The sequence below is a fragment of the Herpailurus yagouaroundi genome, unplaced genomic scaffold, assembly GCF_014898765.1.
Source record: "Herpailurus yagouaroundi ecotype Mexico unplaced genomic scaffold, PumYag 308, whole genome shotgun sequence".
Classification (NCBI taxonomy): Eukaryota; Metazoa; Chordata; class Mammalia; order Carnivora; family Felidae; genus Herpailurus; species Herpailurus yagouaroundi.
In genome coordinates this window covers 1,769,501-1,782,918 of record NW_024412525.1, presented here as the reverse complement: position 1 = coordinate 1,782,918, position 13,418 = coordinate 1,769,501, and the positions used below count along the sequence as shown (strand labels likewise).

The following is a 13,418-nucleotide window of genomic DNA, read 5'->3' as shown; positions in this document are numbered from 1 at the left end:
CAGCAATATCATTGCTTAAATGGGTTAAGCTGTTCAAATACAGCAGAGACAGTACAGTTTAACTTGCCCTTTTGGAATTTGCTTCAAGTAATGAGCATCTGTTTATTAAAATTCATCTAAACAAACTTATTCTTCATTTGATCAAAACTGTATCTGTGTTATTCTACAAAATAAGCTATTAAGATTTGGGCTATTTGGATTATTTTCACTGTAATGAGAAGAATATAATTCAAAGCTTCAGAAATAAGTCTTCAAATGAAGTAAAAACTCCAACTGCTTTCTAGGTATTACAATACTAGTGCTTTATTTATTTTGTATGGTTCAATAACTTCATTCTATGTCCATCATTGATTTCTAGCTATCATTTTAAATGACTTTTCCAACACATATGATTCTAAAATTGACTACTTTTTAATATATCAAAAGTTAGAAAGTTTCTCATAGAAAAAAACTAAATTAATAACTGAAGATTCTTATATCATCGTTAAAGAAGCAATTTGGTAAATCACAACTTCAAGTTGGGCTAATATTTTTGAAAGATTAACTGAATACCCTTAGGTAATACCTTTGAAATACGTTGTCTGTTAACATTTGCCGGTTAAATGTTTGCAGAAAATGAAGAAAAAAAATTACATAAAAAAAATGAAGTGACTTTTCTTCTGTTCACTCCATATAAATGTACACTTTGAAAGTCTGATTAAAGAATAAACAAAATGTACAAACATAACATTCTCAATAACGTATTAAGTTCTGTTACTAAGTCACCCTCTTAAGGTCTTCTAACTTTGGTTCTCATTCCATTTTGAGTATGATCTTTTTATCCATTCCAACTGTTGCCAAGGCAAATGTAACCAAGTACCAATAATATTCATCTAAGCCTTCGGAGAGTATGTTAAGAGTTGCCCACTCTTTAAAGAAAATAAAAAAATAAATAAAACTTCTAACATGTACTGTGTGCACATTTTTCACACTCTGCACAGTGGTATAAAGAGCAAAGACTTCAGAGTCAGAAAGACCTGAGCTGGCATGCAAAATCCACCACCTGCCAGATGTTTAATCTCAAACAAATTAAAAGCTCTGAACCTGTTCCCTCATCTGTAAAATGAGAACAGTATCTACCTCGAGGGTTGCTGTAGGAGTAAATGAAGCAATGTACTTAAAAGTACTAGGCATACAGCAGGTATACCCTGCCCCCACCAATGCCATACCCTTGGGAGTCAGTCAAATGAAAACGTATCTCCACCCTTACTAAAAGTGTGATAGTAGGAAAGTTGTTTAACCTCCCTGTGCACTGGCATCCTCATTTTTTAAAAACGGGGAACAAACTCCTACATCCCAGACTTGCTGTGAATCCCTAATGTATAATTTCATGCAAAGCATCTAGCAGAGTGCCTGGCACACAACAGATTCCACTGATATTAGATTCCTTTCACTTCCTTTCTTTTTTAAGTGTTTTCAATGTGTTCCTCAAGCGGTCCAGAATCTGGCAAACTTGCCTGACATATATCCCGAAAGTAGGCCATTTTCTGGTTAGTAGCCTTTGTGAATCGAGGGCAACATTCTGACATCTGTACTATAAGCATCCTCTCAGTTTCAGAAGGAAAGAAAGTATCCGTGTTATTCCCCTACCTTCCATTTCATACACATTGCTTTTCCACATAGGTCGCCACGTAAATTTCCCTCTGTCTTTCCAAAATACTTAAATAGCTTTCATTTCTCCTCCAAATGGATATCAGCTTCAGCATGCTGCTTACGTTAAAACCAAAATACATCTATTATTCTCATTGCTGATATCAATGGTGCCAGAAAATAAAAATACACGGACACTTTGTGCTTCTTCCTTCCTATGTGTTACTCTACACATTTAGTTCCAAATAAATCTTTAAAATGTAAATTATTTCAAGATGAGTTTCAATTACACTTACTCCTGATGCCAGTTTTAAAACCTTAACATCTTTCTACTTCAATATCAAAATATGAGAATTTAAATAAAACAAAGTTGTCATAAACATAAAATCACGTTAAAGTTTCCTTCAAAACGAATTAAAATAATTTCCCAAACACTGAGATTCCTTTGCCAGTTAACTAAAATGTGCAGCTCTGAAAACATCCAGCTATGGATGATGTTTAAGAAGAATGAACGAAAGCATTAACCCCCATATTTTCACAGCCTTCAGAGTGGAAATAAGTCATTCTCCTCCCACAAAAAATTTAAAAAAAAAAAACCCAAACTTAGATTTATTTAACATCTGGAGAAATATCTGCAAAAACTGAGAAACTTTTCAACCAATATTTTACACATCCAAACTTTATTAACTAGGGCAGAGAAACCTTACAAAATGATCCCTGAAGTTATCAGAGGAAATTTCCTTACACGAGCATCTTCCTATGAAAAGCTCTCTAATTTTTTCAGGGCTCTACAACATGGGCTCCTGAAGCAACAGCTAAGGAATTACAACAGGAGGCCCTTTTCCTGTTATTTTGCAAAGACTGGGTAACGGAGAGAATGTTTAATTGCTACCCCACTGTACAATCTGTGTCAACAGCACATGCCCTCAAAGAAACTCGACTATTAAAAAAAAAAAAAAAAAAATCCCATAGTAGGGAGTGTTTGTTTCTCTTAATTTATGAAACCAAGATACCGTTGGTAAAAGGAATATATCTCACCGATAACAGGAAATGAAAATAGCATCCCACAATCAGCAAGCTGAATATTGGTTTTAAGTAACTGGTTTAATAGAGCCTGGAATGTGTAGGGAAGGATGATACAGGCTTTGAGAATGACAACAAAAATCAACACTGCACTTCGACACAGGCCACCTTACATTCTAGGAAGCCTGAACAGCAGCCATCATTACAAATGTCAAAATCAATACAGTACTATGTGCCGTCCACGTCCTTCAATAATCAAACCAGCTCAAATTTCTTGGTGGTGTAATCACGATTATGACCGAGGGGGAAATGTACGCAGCACGATGAGGCAAATAACCACAAAACCGCCCCAAGTAAAAACAAGACAAAACAGCTTACTGAACACAACAAAACACCTCTGCTACCCAATAAAAGAAATCTGGGTAAAATCCCACCTGCCCATTCAGGAGCACCTGGCCGAAGACCAAACCTGCCTTATTTCTCCTTTCTTTCTCGTCTTCCCAGTCCCCCATCATCTCCCTGAACCTGTGCGAGAACACACGCACCGAGGGGGCATCCGCTGATCGGAAAAAAAACAAAACAAACAAACAAAAAAAAAAAACACCGGGATGTGTACATCCTAAGGAGAAAGACGGAAGGGAAGACGCCACTTACCTGTCCCAAAGGCTTTGGCCACCAGCCAGGCCAGATTGCAGGCGATTTTGGCCCTGGAGAAATCATAGTGGTCAAAGGGCTTGATGGCTGGAACAATGAACGTCTTTCTCATCTCCCTGGGGTCTGCAGCATCCCCCATCTTTCACGGCGGCTTGTCGGGAGGTCCGGGCTCTAACCTTCACATGGTGTGGCCGCGCCGCCGCGGGGGTCGGGAGCGGACGAGGGAAGGGCTCAAACCATCGGGGCCGGGGCGAGGCCCGCCCGGGCGGCGACGGGGTAGGAGAAGCTCAGCTGTCCGCGCCGCGAGCCTGCCGCCTCCCGCGGGAGCCGCCGCCGCTCCTCCCGGGCATAGGAATGTGACGGCGCAGCGTCCGTCCGTCGGTCCGTCCGCCCGCCCCGCGCCGGAGCCCCGCCGAGCCACCCGCCCCGCGAGCGCGCGTGTGAGCGAGGCCGCCTCCCCTTTGTCTCCGTTTAGTCACACGGGCTGGGGGGGAGGGGGGAGGCTGGAAGGGCCCGGAATTTTAGGGAGGGGGGGGAGGCTTTAACAATCACGTTGTGGAAAATGTCCCCGCCATCGCGGTGCCCGCACGCCCCCGCCTCCCCCTTCCCTTCCCGCGGAGCGCGGAGACCCCTCAGGCCCCGGCGGGCGGAGGGACGAGCCGGGCGCGCGGGACGGGGTGGGCGCCCCTTCCCCACCCCCCCCGCAGCGCAGCCCGGTCGGGAGCCGCCGGAGACCGAGCGGAGGAAAACGTCAAAATCACTGCGGCTCCCAGGCCGCCGGCGGCGCGGCCCCTCCTCTGCGCTCCCCTCCCGTCGCCGTCTCCTCCTTCTCCGGCCGCCGTCTCTGCCGCCGCCGCCGCCTCCCGGGCCTTCCTCCCTGCGGACGGCGAAGGCGGCGGCCCGCGAGAGGCCGTGAATCCCGGGCTCTCAGTCCTGCCTTATCCGCTATGCCCCCTCGTATTTTTTCCCCCCCTTCTGCCGCCCGGCTCGGTCGCTCCCCGTCAGCCGCCGCCGCCGCCGCCGCTGCGGTTTTCCGGCTGCCGCACTGGATGGAGCTAGCAGATGCGGGCACTGAGCATGCGCGCCGGCGCCGCTCCGGCCTGCGCCCCCGCCCCGCTTCCCTCCGGCCGCCGAGCTCCCGGCCGCGCGCCAGCCCGGCCCTCTGAGCATGCCCAGCCTCGCTCCCGCCCGCGCCCCGGCTTCGGTGCGGCTGTTTTTTAATCATCGCTTCGGAGCGCTCGCCTGAGTGGACATCCTCCTCCTCGTCCCTGGCGTTTGGCTGCTGCGGCTGCTGCTTACACTGCTGAAAGAGGAAAGGGAAGGAAGGGAGGGGAGGGAAAGGCCTAGCAATAGCTCTCGTACTTTAGCGACCCGGTGGCGAGGCAAAGAGCGCTGACATTTGTTAAAATGCTTGTTATGGGTCACACAGCCTGCTGCGAAGCTGAGGTGCGTGAAGCCCGCTTAGAGCTCGAGGTGACCCTACAGGGTTAGGCGTCCTCGCTGGTTGACCACGAAATTATAGAGATGAATGGCGTTGACTGCGTTGATGCAGTCACACCCGGACGGGGCTTCGCCAGGATTGAGAACCTGCGAGGCTCCACACCTGTGTTAATTTCATTACATCAGGATAGTCTTCTTGACTCCATGCTCTCCGTTTAAGCGCTCTCTCTAGGTGAGGGAGCGCATCTGCCAATACCTGTTTCCTCCAAATAAAGCATAAATTCTTTCACACAGCAAACTGCCACCCACCGTGATCTGGCATCGACAAACCTGTATGGCTTCATTTTGTCAGAGCTGCTCTCCATTTTCCCAAAAGGGCACGTGTTCTCAGGTCTCCGTGTCCTCGGTGTGGTCCCTCTGTCCACCTGGCTTACTCCTACTTGACAAGCCTCTTCACAGTGATCACTTCCTCCAAGAAGCCTTCCCAGACAGTTCCTGACACATCCCAATCAGGGCTGTCACATAGGTTCCCCTACTGTTCCCAGAGCACCCTGTTCTCATGGGCGGTCTTTCCTACTGGTGACAGGGTTTTTCGCCAGCACCTGTACATTGCTCAGCCCCCATAGTAGTTGCTCAATTAACATTTAGGGACTAAGGATGGATGTCTTTGCAATTAACGCTTAAGGTGATGTGACTCACTAATTCCTCCTCATTTTGCATTTAAAACATTATCTAATTTTAATTACTGAAAAATCCTGTGTTCTTCATTTTTCAGGTGAGAAAACCAAAGCTCAGAAAAATTTAAAAATTAGCCAATAACGCACAACTAGTAAACTGGCAGATCCAAGATTTGAACCCAGGACTGTCCTTCTGCAAAGCCCGTGTTTTAACTACTAGGGCCTCCCTGACATTACCTGCCCTTAAGATAGAAACAAGACATATAAAGTATGAGGGGAAGGGCGTTGGACCCCACAATCCAAAAGGGTAGCTCCGCCAGCAAGCAGGCCCCTTTGATCCCATTTAATCCCTGCAATTACCCCACCCTAAACCTACTAGAGCACTACCGATAAGTCTTGCTAATAATGTGGGCTAGGAAATGAATGTAAGAAGGAGAATCCACCATAAGGTGGTTGATGTCATTTTGTAATAAGTTAATGAATATTAAAAACATATTCCTCATAGGCAAGGCCTTTTGCTAGGTCCCATAGGGGATAAGAAAATTAACATGTTAATACTAGTTTACAAAGCACATTCACATTAACTACCTTAATTTTCATATCCATTCTGCGAAATAGGAATTATTATTATCTTGTAATTCTAGATGCAGGAATGAGGGTCATAGAGGTTAAGATTTCATGGCTGATTCATATCTGGGTCTGCCTTCCCAAACAAGCACCAGTCTTCTGGCTCCACTCCTTGGGCACCTTTCCCGGTTCCTGTTCTCTCCCTAGATTATGAAGGCTGACATGTACATAGATAAATATAATACAATGTAAAAGAGGTAAGTGCTATAAGAGTTATAAAGTGCAGAGAGAACATCTAGCTGAGGGATCAAGAAGGTTTTTTTCAAGACTTCTGTTAAATCCAATGTACTCAAATCCACCTTCAACTGAATTCTAGAGCAACAAATCAAATTAAGAGAAACCTATAGCCTGGACATGTTGAAGAGAGATACTGAAACATTTTGCCAGTCATAATAATCTGCAAGTCAATACAAGATTCTCAAGGCCAGAAACCATGCCTAATTGACTTTATGTTGCATATGTGACCTAGCACAGTGCTTTGTTCACAATGGGTGCTGGGTAAATGCTTGTCAAATTTTATTGAAAACCATTGCAACCTAAATAAACATGATGAGGAAGAGAAGGAAACAAAGACAGTTGCTCTGACTTGTCCTTTGATTCAGTGGTGATACATTTAGTAGCAATGGCATTACCATGACCCCAGTTGGGGAGGAGTGTGTTTGGGAGGGGGGGGGAAGGGCAGCCTACACAAAGAGCAGCTTTTACTTTCAGGGAGGCCGTGAAACTTGGGGTCATCGTAGGAGGCTATTATTAACAGAGAAACACCCTGAGTACAAAGAAGAAGGATTCATTTTCAGGGAGACGGACACTCTAATAGGGTGTTCTTTGTGACACCTGCAGAATGATCTCTTTTAAAAATTGGAAATCTCTGCAGAATACCACTGTCAAAATCGAGTGCTCTCCACTACCTTAAGATACCTGACTTCACTAAAAACAAAAACAAAACCCAATGATTCTTTGGGCCAGCATGTCCAACTGCACAGCTATTTATTTTTTTTTTATCTCCAGCAATTGACTCTTTATCCATTAGGCAAGTTACACTATTCCTACATATATAATTCTCTTTCTCTCTATTTCCTTTCTCCTGGAAAAATCTATGATGTGAGCCAGACTTTCTTCTTTGTGGCCATACTCCGTTTCTCTGGCTTTGGACAGATTTCATAAATGTATTCATTCATTCATTAGCTAATATTGATTGCATACCTGGGTGCTGAGAAAGCAATGTTGAACAAGACAGCCGAGGAAGCAAAATTTTAATGAGAAAACATGGGGATCTCAGGGCCAAGCAGTCCAGCTCTCCTTCGTTGTCTTGTCTCTATCTCTATAGGCTAGAAGCCTTGCTTCTTCACTTACAGAAACCTTCAGGGGCGCCTGGGTGGCTCCGTCGGTTGAGCGTCCAGCTTCGGCTCAGGTCACGATCTCACGGTTTGTGAGTTCGAGCCCCGTATTGGGCTCTGCGCTGTCAGCTCAGAGCCTGGAACCTGCTTCAGATTCTCTCTCCCTCTGCCCCTTCCCCACGTGTGCTCTGTCTCTCGGTCTCTCAAAAATAAATAAATGTAAAAAAAATTTTTTTGAAGAAAAAGAAATCTTCAGTGTATCCCCTCAAAAACAAAGAAACAAAGAAACCATTAAGCACTACAAAGTTATTTTTTAATTGAATGCATGTTTACATATACTATCATCCACTTTCAAATGGTTACAGCCATAGAGGGTAACTCTTACTGAGTACTTTGTATCAGGCCCACTTCTACATTTGTGTAATCCTCACCACAATCTACATATCTTCATTTGGCAAATGGAGAAACCAAGGTGCAGAGGATTTAAGTAAATGGTGAGGACCTTGTGTGATTTTGAAACTCAAGGAATTAGAATAAGTAAAAAATAATAATAATAACTTTGTAGTACTTTGTTTCTTTGTTTTTGAGGGGACACACTGAAGATTTCTATAAGTGAAGAAACAAGGCTTCTAGCCTGTAGAGATAGAGACAGGACAGTGAAGGAGAGCTGGGCTGCTTGGCCCTGAGATCCCCACATTTTCTCATTTAAAATTTGCTTCCTCGGCTGTCTTATTCAACATTGCAATCTTAGCACCCAGGTGCGCAATCAACCAGGTTAATGACCAAAGAGGGGCACCTGGGTGGCTCAGTCGGTTAAGCATCTAACTTTGGTTCAGGTCATGATCTCATGGTTCATGAGTTCAAGCCCTGCATTGGGCTCTGAGCTGGCAGTGTAGAGCCTGCTTGGAGTTTCTCTCTCTCTCTCTCTCTCTCTCTCTCTCTCTCTCTCTCTCTCTCTCTCTCTCTCTCTCTCTCTCCCCCCCCCCCGCCACTCTCCCACTTTCTCTATCTCTCTCTCAAAATAAGTAAATAAACATGTATATATGAATGACCAAATAGAGGGGGAGAAAAGATTAAGCTGATGACAATAAGATGTTTGGTTGGCTAAAGTTTTGCAGCATCTGATAAACCAATATGGGATTGAAAAGTTTATGCTGTATATCCAGCATTCTATCATTTCTGGACACAGTTGTGGCTTCCATCTGAATAGCTAACAGAATTTTATAAGGATTACCTCATCAACCTTCACAACAGTTTCTGCATGGCCCATGTGGTATGAGGCCAAATGTGTAACTGAGCAACTGAAACTCATGACTTCCCCAAATCAGTACTGTGAATCAGTCCAAACTGGAAAGTGAATGCTGGCTCTCATGTTCCCAGGAACAGCATTATATTTTCCCAGATCCCAAAGACATTTTTCCTTTATGTATCCCCTACTTAAACCAAGGTCTGGCTCGGGGTCAAACACTGGTTTGGGAGTAAAGACCCTGGGTTCCGTTACTGTTCTGCCATACGATTCGGGGGAACATATGTCACTTCTCTGCTCTCTGGTTCCCGCTGCTGTAAAACAAAGAGGTGGGTTTGGGCAACTTCTAAGATACTTCCAGGGCCAACAGTCTTCAGTGGGAGGCTGGCATCGATATACTTTACGAGATCATAACTAAAGGCTAAATCAATCAGATGCCTCGCATTCAGGATTTAAATCTTTTGAGCAGGGGTGACTTTTTTATTTCCAGAAAGCTTTATGATGAGACTATTGGGAAAAGCTAGGAGGGGTTACAGAGCAGGAAATGGAATCCTTCCATGAAGGCAAGAACCAAATCAAGACTGGGATGAGAGAAGAGGATGGGTGTAGCTGTTTGTTAGTAAATACAGGAGTCCTACCACTTAAGTCATCAAGATCTAGAGTTGTAGAGTATCACCTAGTCAACCAGGAAGATTTCGGGTTGGGTTATCAACTTCTTGATGGAAAAAATTTGAATGCCCATCAGTAGAGGAAGGGAGCGACCCTTCACGTAAGGATCCATTGCAACAAATGGAGAGATTTCCAAGACATCTCTCTCTCTCTCTCTCTCTCTCTCTCTCTCTCAAAAATTTAAAAAAAAAAACATTAAAAAAATTTTTTAATAAAAAAATAAAAGTCATATGTATTCATGGAATTACCCTGGATATTCCTAGAAGAATGCACAAGAAACTGAGGAGTAGTCGAGAGACCTAGTTTTCTGTTTTTATGCTTTGGTAGCTTTTGATTCATAAGCATTATTACTTATTCAAAATATAAATTAGCATATATTCTTAGCTAACTTCTTCACTTGTTCCTGCAGTGTAACTTCTGCTCCTACCACACTACTGAACTGCTCTCACAAAAGTCCTCGATGAGCTCCTTGTTTTGATCCTTCTGCTCTTGTGTCTTTGGCCTCCGCGGCATGTGGCACTTATGAGTGCTCCTTTGTTCTTAAATCTACCTTCCCTCAGGCCCCATGGCCTTCCTGGGAACACCTGGCCTTTCTCACCCTGGTCTTTCTTTCCTATTCGCCTCTCTGCTGCCTTTCGCACCTTCTCTGTTTGCTCACCCAGCCAGTAGAGGAGCTACTCAAAACTCAGTCCTTGGTCCCCACCTTCCTCGACACTCCGCTCTTGCCATTGCAATGGTGTCTTTATGGCTTCAATTCTCACTCATCCTTATGCAGGTGACTCCCTAATCTATGTCTCAACTTCTCACTCCTCTCCTAACTTCCTAACCCTGCTGGCCATTTCCACCCAGATACAGCCCTAGGACCTCAAATTGAACAATCAAAAACAAACTCCCCACACTGCCCTCTCACAGGGCTTCTGGCCACAGTCTCCCAAATTCTGCAAAGAGCACCATTCCATGCTTAAATGTCATCATCCTGAAGCTCTCCTCTCTCATCCCATCCATGCAAGCCATCCAAATAGCTCTCACTTCCATTTACTCATTTCTCTTCCCCCAAATTTCTCATCCCCTCTCTTTCACTCCCATTCAGTCTCTCTCTCTCTCTCTCTCTCTCTCTCTCTCTCTCTCTCTCTCTCTCTTTACTGTTTTTATGGAAGCATAGATGACACACAATGTTACATTATGTCAGGTATACCACATAGTGATTCAGTAAGTCTGTATGTTACCCTGTGTTCACCACAAGTGTAACTACCGTATGTCACCACTGGTCACTACTACAATACCCTTGACTAGATTCCCTATGCTATACTTTCATCCCTGTGACTTATTCATTCCATAACTGGAGGCCTGTACCTCCCACTCTCCTTCTCCCATTTTGCCCATCTCCCACCCTCACCCCTCTGGCAACCATCAGTTTGTTCTGTTGTTTCTCTTTTTGAACCCACACATTCAAACCCATCATCTTCCTAAACCTGAATTTTGATGATTCAACAATATCCACTTTAATGGTTTCAGACTGCATGTCCAGTGCTGTCCTAGACCATTCAAATACTGTATCATATTTAATTTCATTAGTATGTAAAATAGCATGTAACATAGGGATTAATCTCATTTTACAGATGGGAAATTGGGGCTCCGAGAAGTTAAAAGAATTTCTCAAGCCTCCATGGGAAGAATACAGCTAACACTGAAAGTCACAGCTCCTGATCTCAAGTTCAGTAGTCTTTCCATCCCCATTCATCTGCTTGGTGGCAATGCCTTGCTTCCTAGATGTAGTCTAAACCTTTGCCTTGACTTTGAAGATTCTCTGCAAAATAGCCTAACCGTATTTCCCCAGTACTCTCCTATTCATAGCAAGCCAAATTACTCTCAAGATCTTCAACATATTTGATCCTTTCCAAGCTTTATTGGTTTGGATAATTTTCACCTTCCTCCGTAATGCCCTCCACCAGACCAACATAAGCCATCAAAATCTCATCTTACAATTAAACCTTAAATGCCACCTGTGCCGTGTAGCTTTCCCTGCCCTCTGTCCCTAGGTTTCCCTGATCTATTTGTGCTCTGTTATGGTATGTTTGGGCTCGAATTAAAACTTTTTCTGTGTACCGTAAGAGAAGAGACAATCTTATTCTGCTTTATAATCTCCTTCAGTGCCTAATATATAATAGAGCACACATAGTATTTGTTGAATAGTTGAAAGAATCAGTGAATTAACAGACAAAAAAAAAAATACACATTAACACACATTCTAGACCCATGGAACAGATCAATATAACGTAACTAGCTTATATGGGAATAAAAAACGGAAAGTTGATCTCCTTAATACTGTAGTGGTTCTCAGGGGTTCCTGAATACTAGTCTATTATGTTTTATTAAAATATGTACTGAGAAAATGTAATAATTTTTTCATAAAACTAATTTTTTCCTCTTAAGGATTATTTTATTTTTTTTATTATGAGGTTAGTCCCTTCTTGCTTTTTTTTTTCCTGTTAAAATGTCCTTTCTCTTGTGAAATAATGGTGATCATTGATTATGATGGTGTTTTATTGTACCCTCATTGGTAAAATAAAAGGTTAATAACCCTATGTTCATTACTCTCCAGTTTATTTATTTATTCATTCATTTAGGAAACTTGGCTGCTTTGTGAAACCCCAAAGTCTGGAGGCCACGGCTCTAGTCAACTGAACTTCCAGATTAGCTTCTTAAACAAAACTGGCTCCAAACAGCATTCAGAAAAACAAAGCCAAAATCTGTTGTTTTTGTGTATCATATTTGCTATGGAAACAGTTATTATTGTAATTTCAAATATGTTGGTATTTTCAAACATGTTGGTATTTGAACAAGTCATGGCCTAAAGGCTAAGTTGTTGTGGGGGGTTTTTTGGCCACTAAATATGTAAATCAAATCTTCCTTTAAAGCACTAGTTAGCTATGCTTAAACTTTTGTGGACCTCTTTCAAAATAGATTTAGAACTACTGGTAGACACAGGCAATGATCATTCCTTTCATGATGATCTACAGACAGCTGAAAAAATATACTGTACTTCTTTCTGATGTTCGGTCTTTTCAGTCAGGATAATAGGAGAATTCTGAATGTATGATTTTGATTAACGGGAACAAGATATGGTGGCTTCCCTCTCCTACTTTAGTTTTCTCATCTGTTGCCCATCTTCCTCCTAACTTTCTAGATCAGAGAAATGTAACTTCCTGTTTAGTTTCTTATGTTGCTAATTTAAAGGTTCTGGATAAAACTAGAAGAGGAAAATTACAGCTTGACTTAGGAATTAGAAAAGGCAAAAGCTTGTGGCATGCAAAATGGTATTCTTTATGGAAGCTAGAGAAGTCAAAGCGTATTTTTGCCCTAAACATTTCACTTTTAGGTGATTCAAAATGAAAGCTGGAATTGAAAAGGAAAGAAAAGCAAATGTGCTGAGAAAGTCGTCCACCATTCCAAAATAAAAGAGGTTTCCTTAAAAATAGAAGCAATACTCTCGTGCTTTCGCTAATCCACTTAAAATCTGCTTAAACCTATATCTTACTGTATTTTAAAACATTTTTTGTTATATTACACTGGTGGACATAATTCAGAATAATGACCACTTGTAAATAAAATGAAATATTTTATTTGTTTGGAATTGAAAGTACTAGGAACCACCTGGATGTGCGCAAACAGAAACAATTATCTCCCCCACTGAGTCTTGTATGTTTTTGTGAATATCCACATAGAGCGGTTGGTTCAAGCGGGTTGGATACCCTTACACCATTTAAGTTTTTATTTCACTGGAAATAAATGTTATTGTTTATCTTCCATGGGCCACTTTCGCTAGTGTGGTTAACTTTTTAGAGTTGGGGTGGGAGTGGCAAATGGGAGCAGAAATGTGGGGGCGGGATCAGAAGAAGGTGGATGTAACCGCAGCCTGTTCCCAAATCCTGGCCAACACTTTTTTTTTAAGTGTGTTTTTTTCTTTTCATTAAAAGCAGGAAAATACCATAAATAACTTAAGGAACACTATCTCAATACAAAAAAAAAAAATTAGAAAACATCCTTCTAATTGCAAGTGAGTGCATTTTTTATACCTAAAACACAATTTTTCTCTCATGATAAAAGGAATCCAGT

The 13,418-nt window shown here is 42.6% G+C and overlaps 1 protein-coding gene across 8 annotated transcripts in view; it reads right to left on the bottom strand.

The window, feature by feature from the left end:
* The window catches only part of CAMSAP2 (calmodulin regulated spectrin associated protein family member 2), a 113,566-nt gene extending 109,974 nt beyond the window's left edge, over positions 1-3,592 (bottom strand). For 4 of the 8 annotated variants that reach the window (XM_040462160.1, XM_040462163.1, XM_040462162.1 and 1 more), the window contains exon 1: positions 3,307-3,592. In XM_040462160.1, the coding sequence (XP_040318094.1) occupies positions 3,307-3,445 (139 nt within the window). In that variant the 5' untranslated portion in view covers positions 3,446-3,592. The remainder of the gene's footprint in view (positions 1-3,306) is intronic. The other 4 variants (XM_040462164.1, XM_040462166.1, XM_040462167.1 and 1 more) reach the window with 1 other exon arrangement.
* Between the last annotated feature and the right edge of the window lie 9,826 nt (positions 3,593-13,418).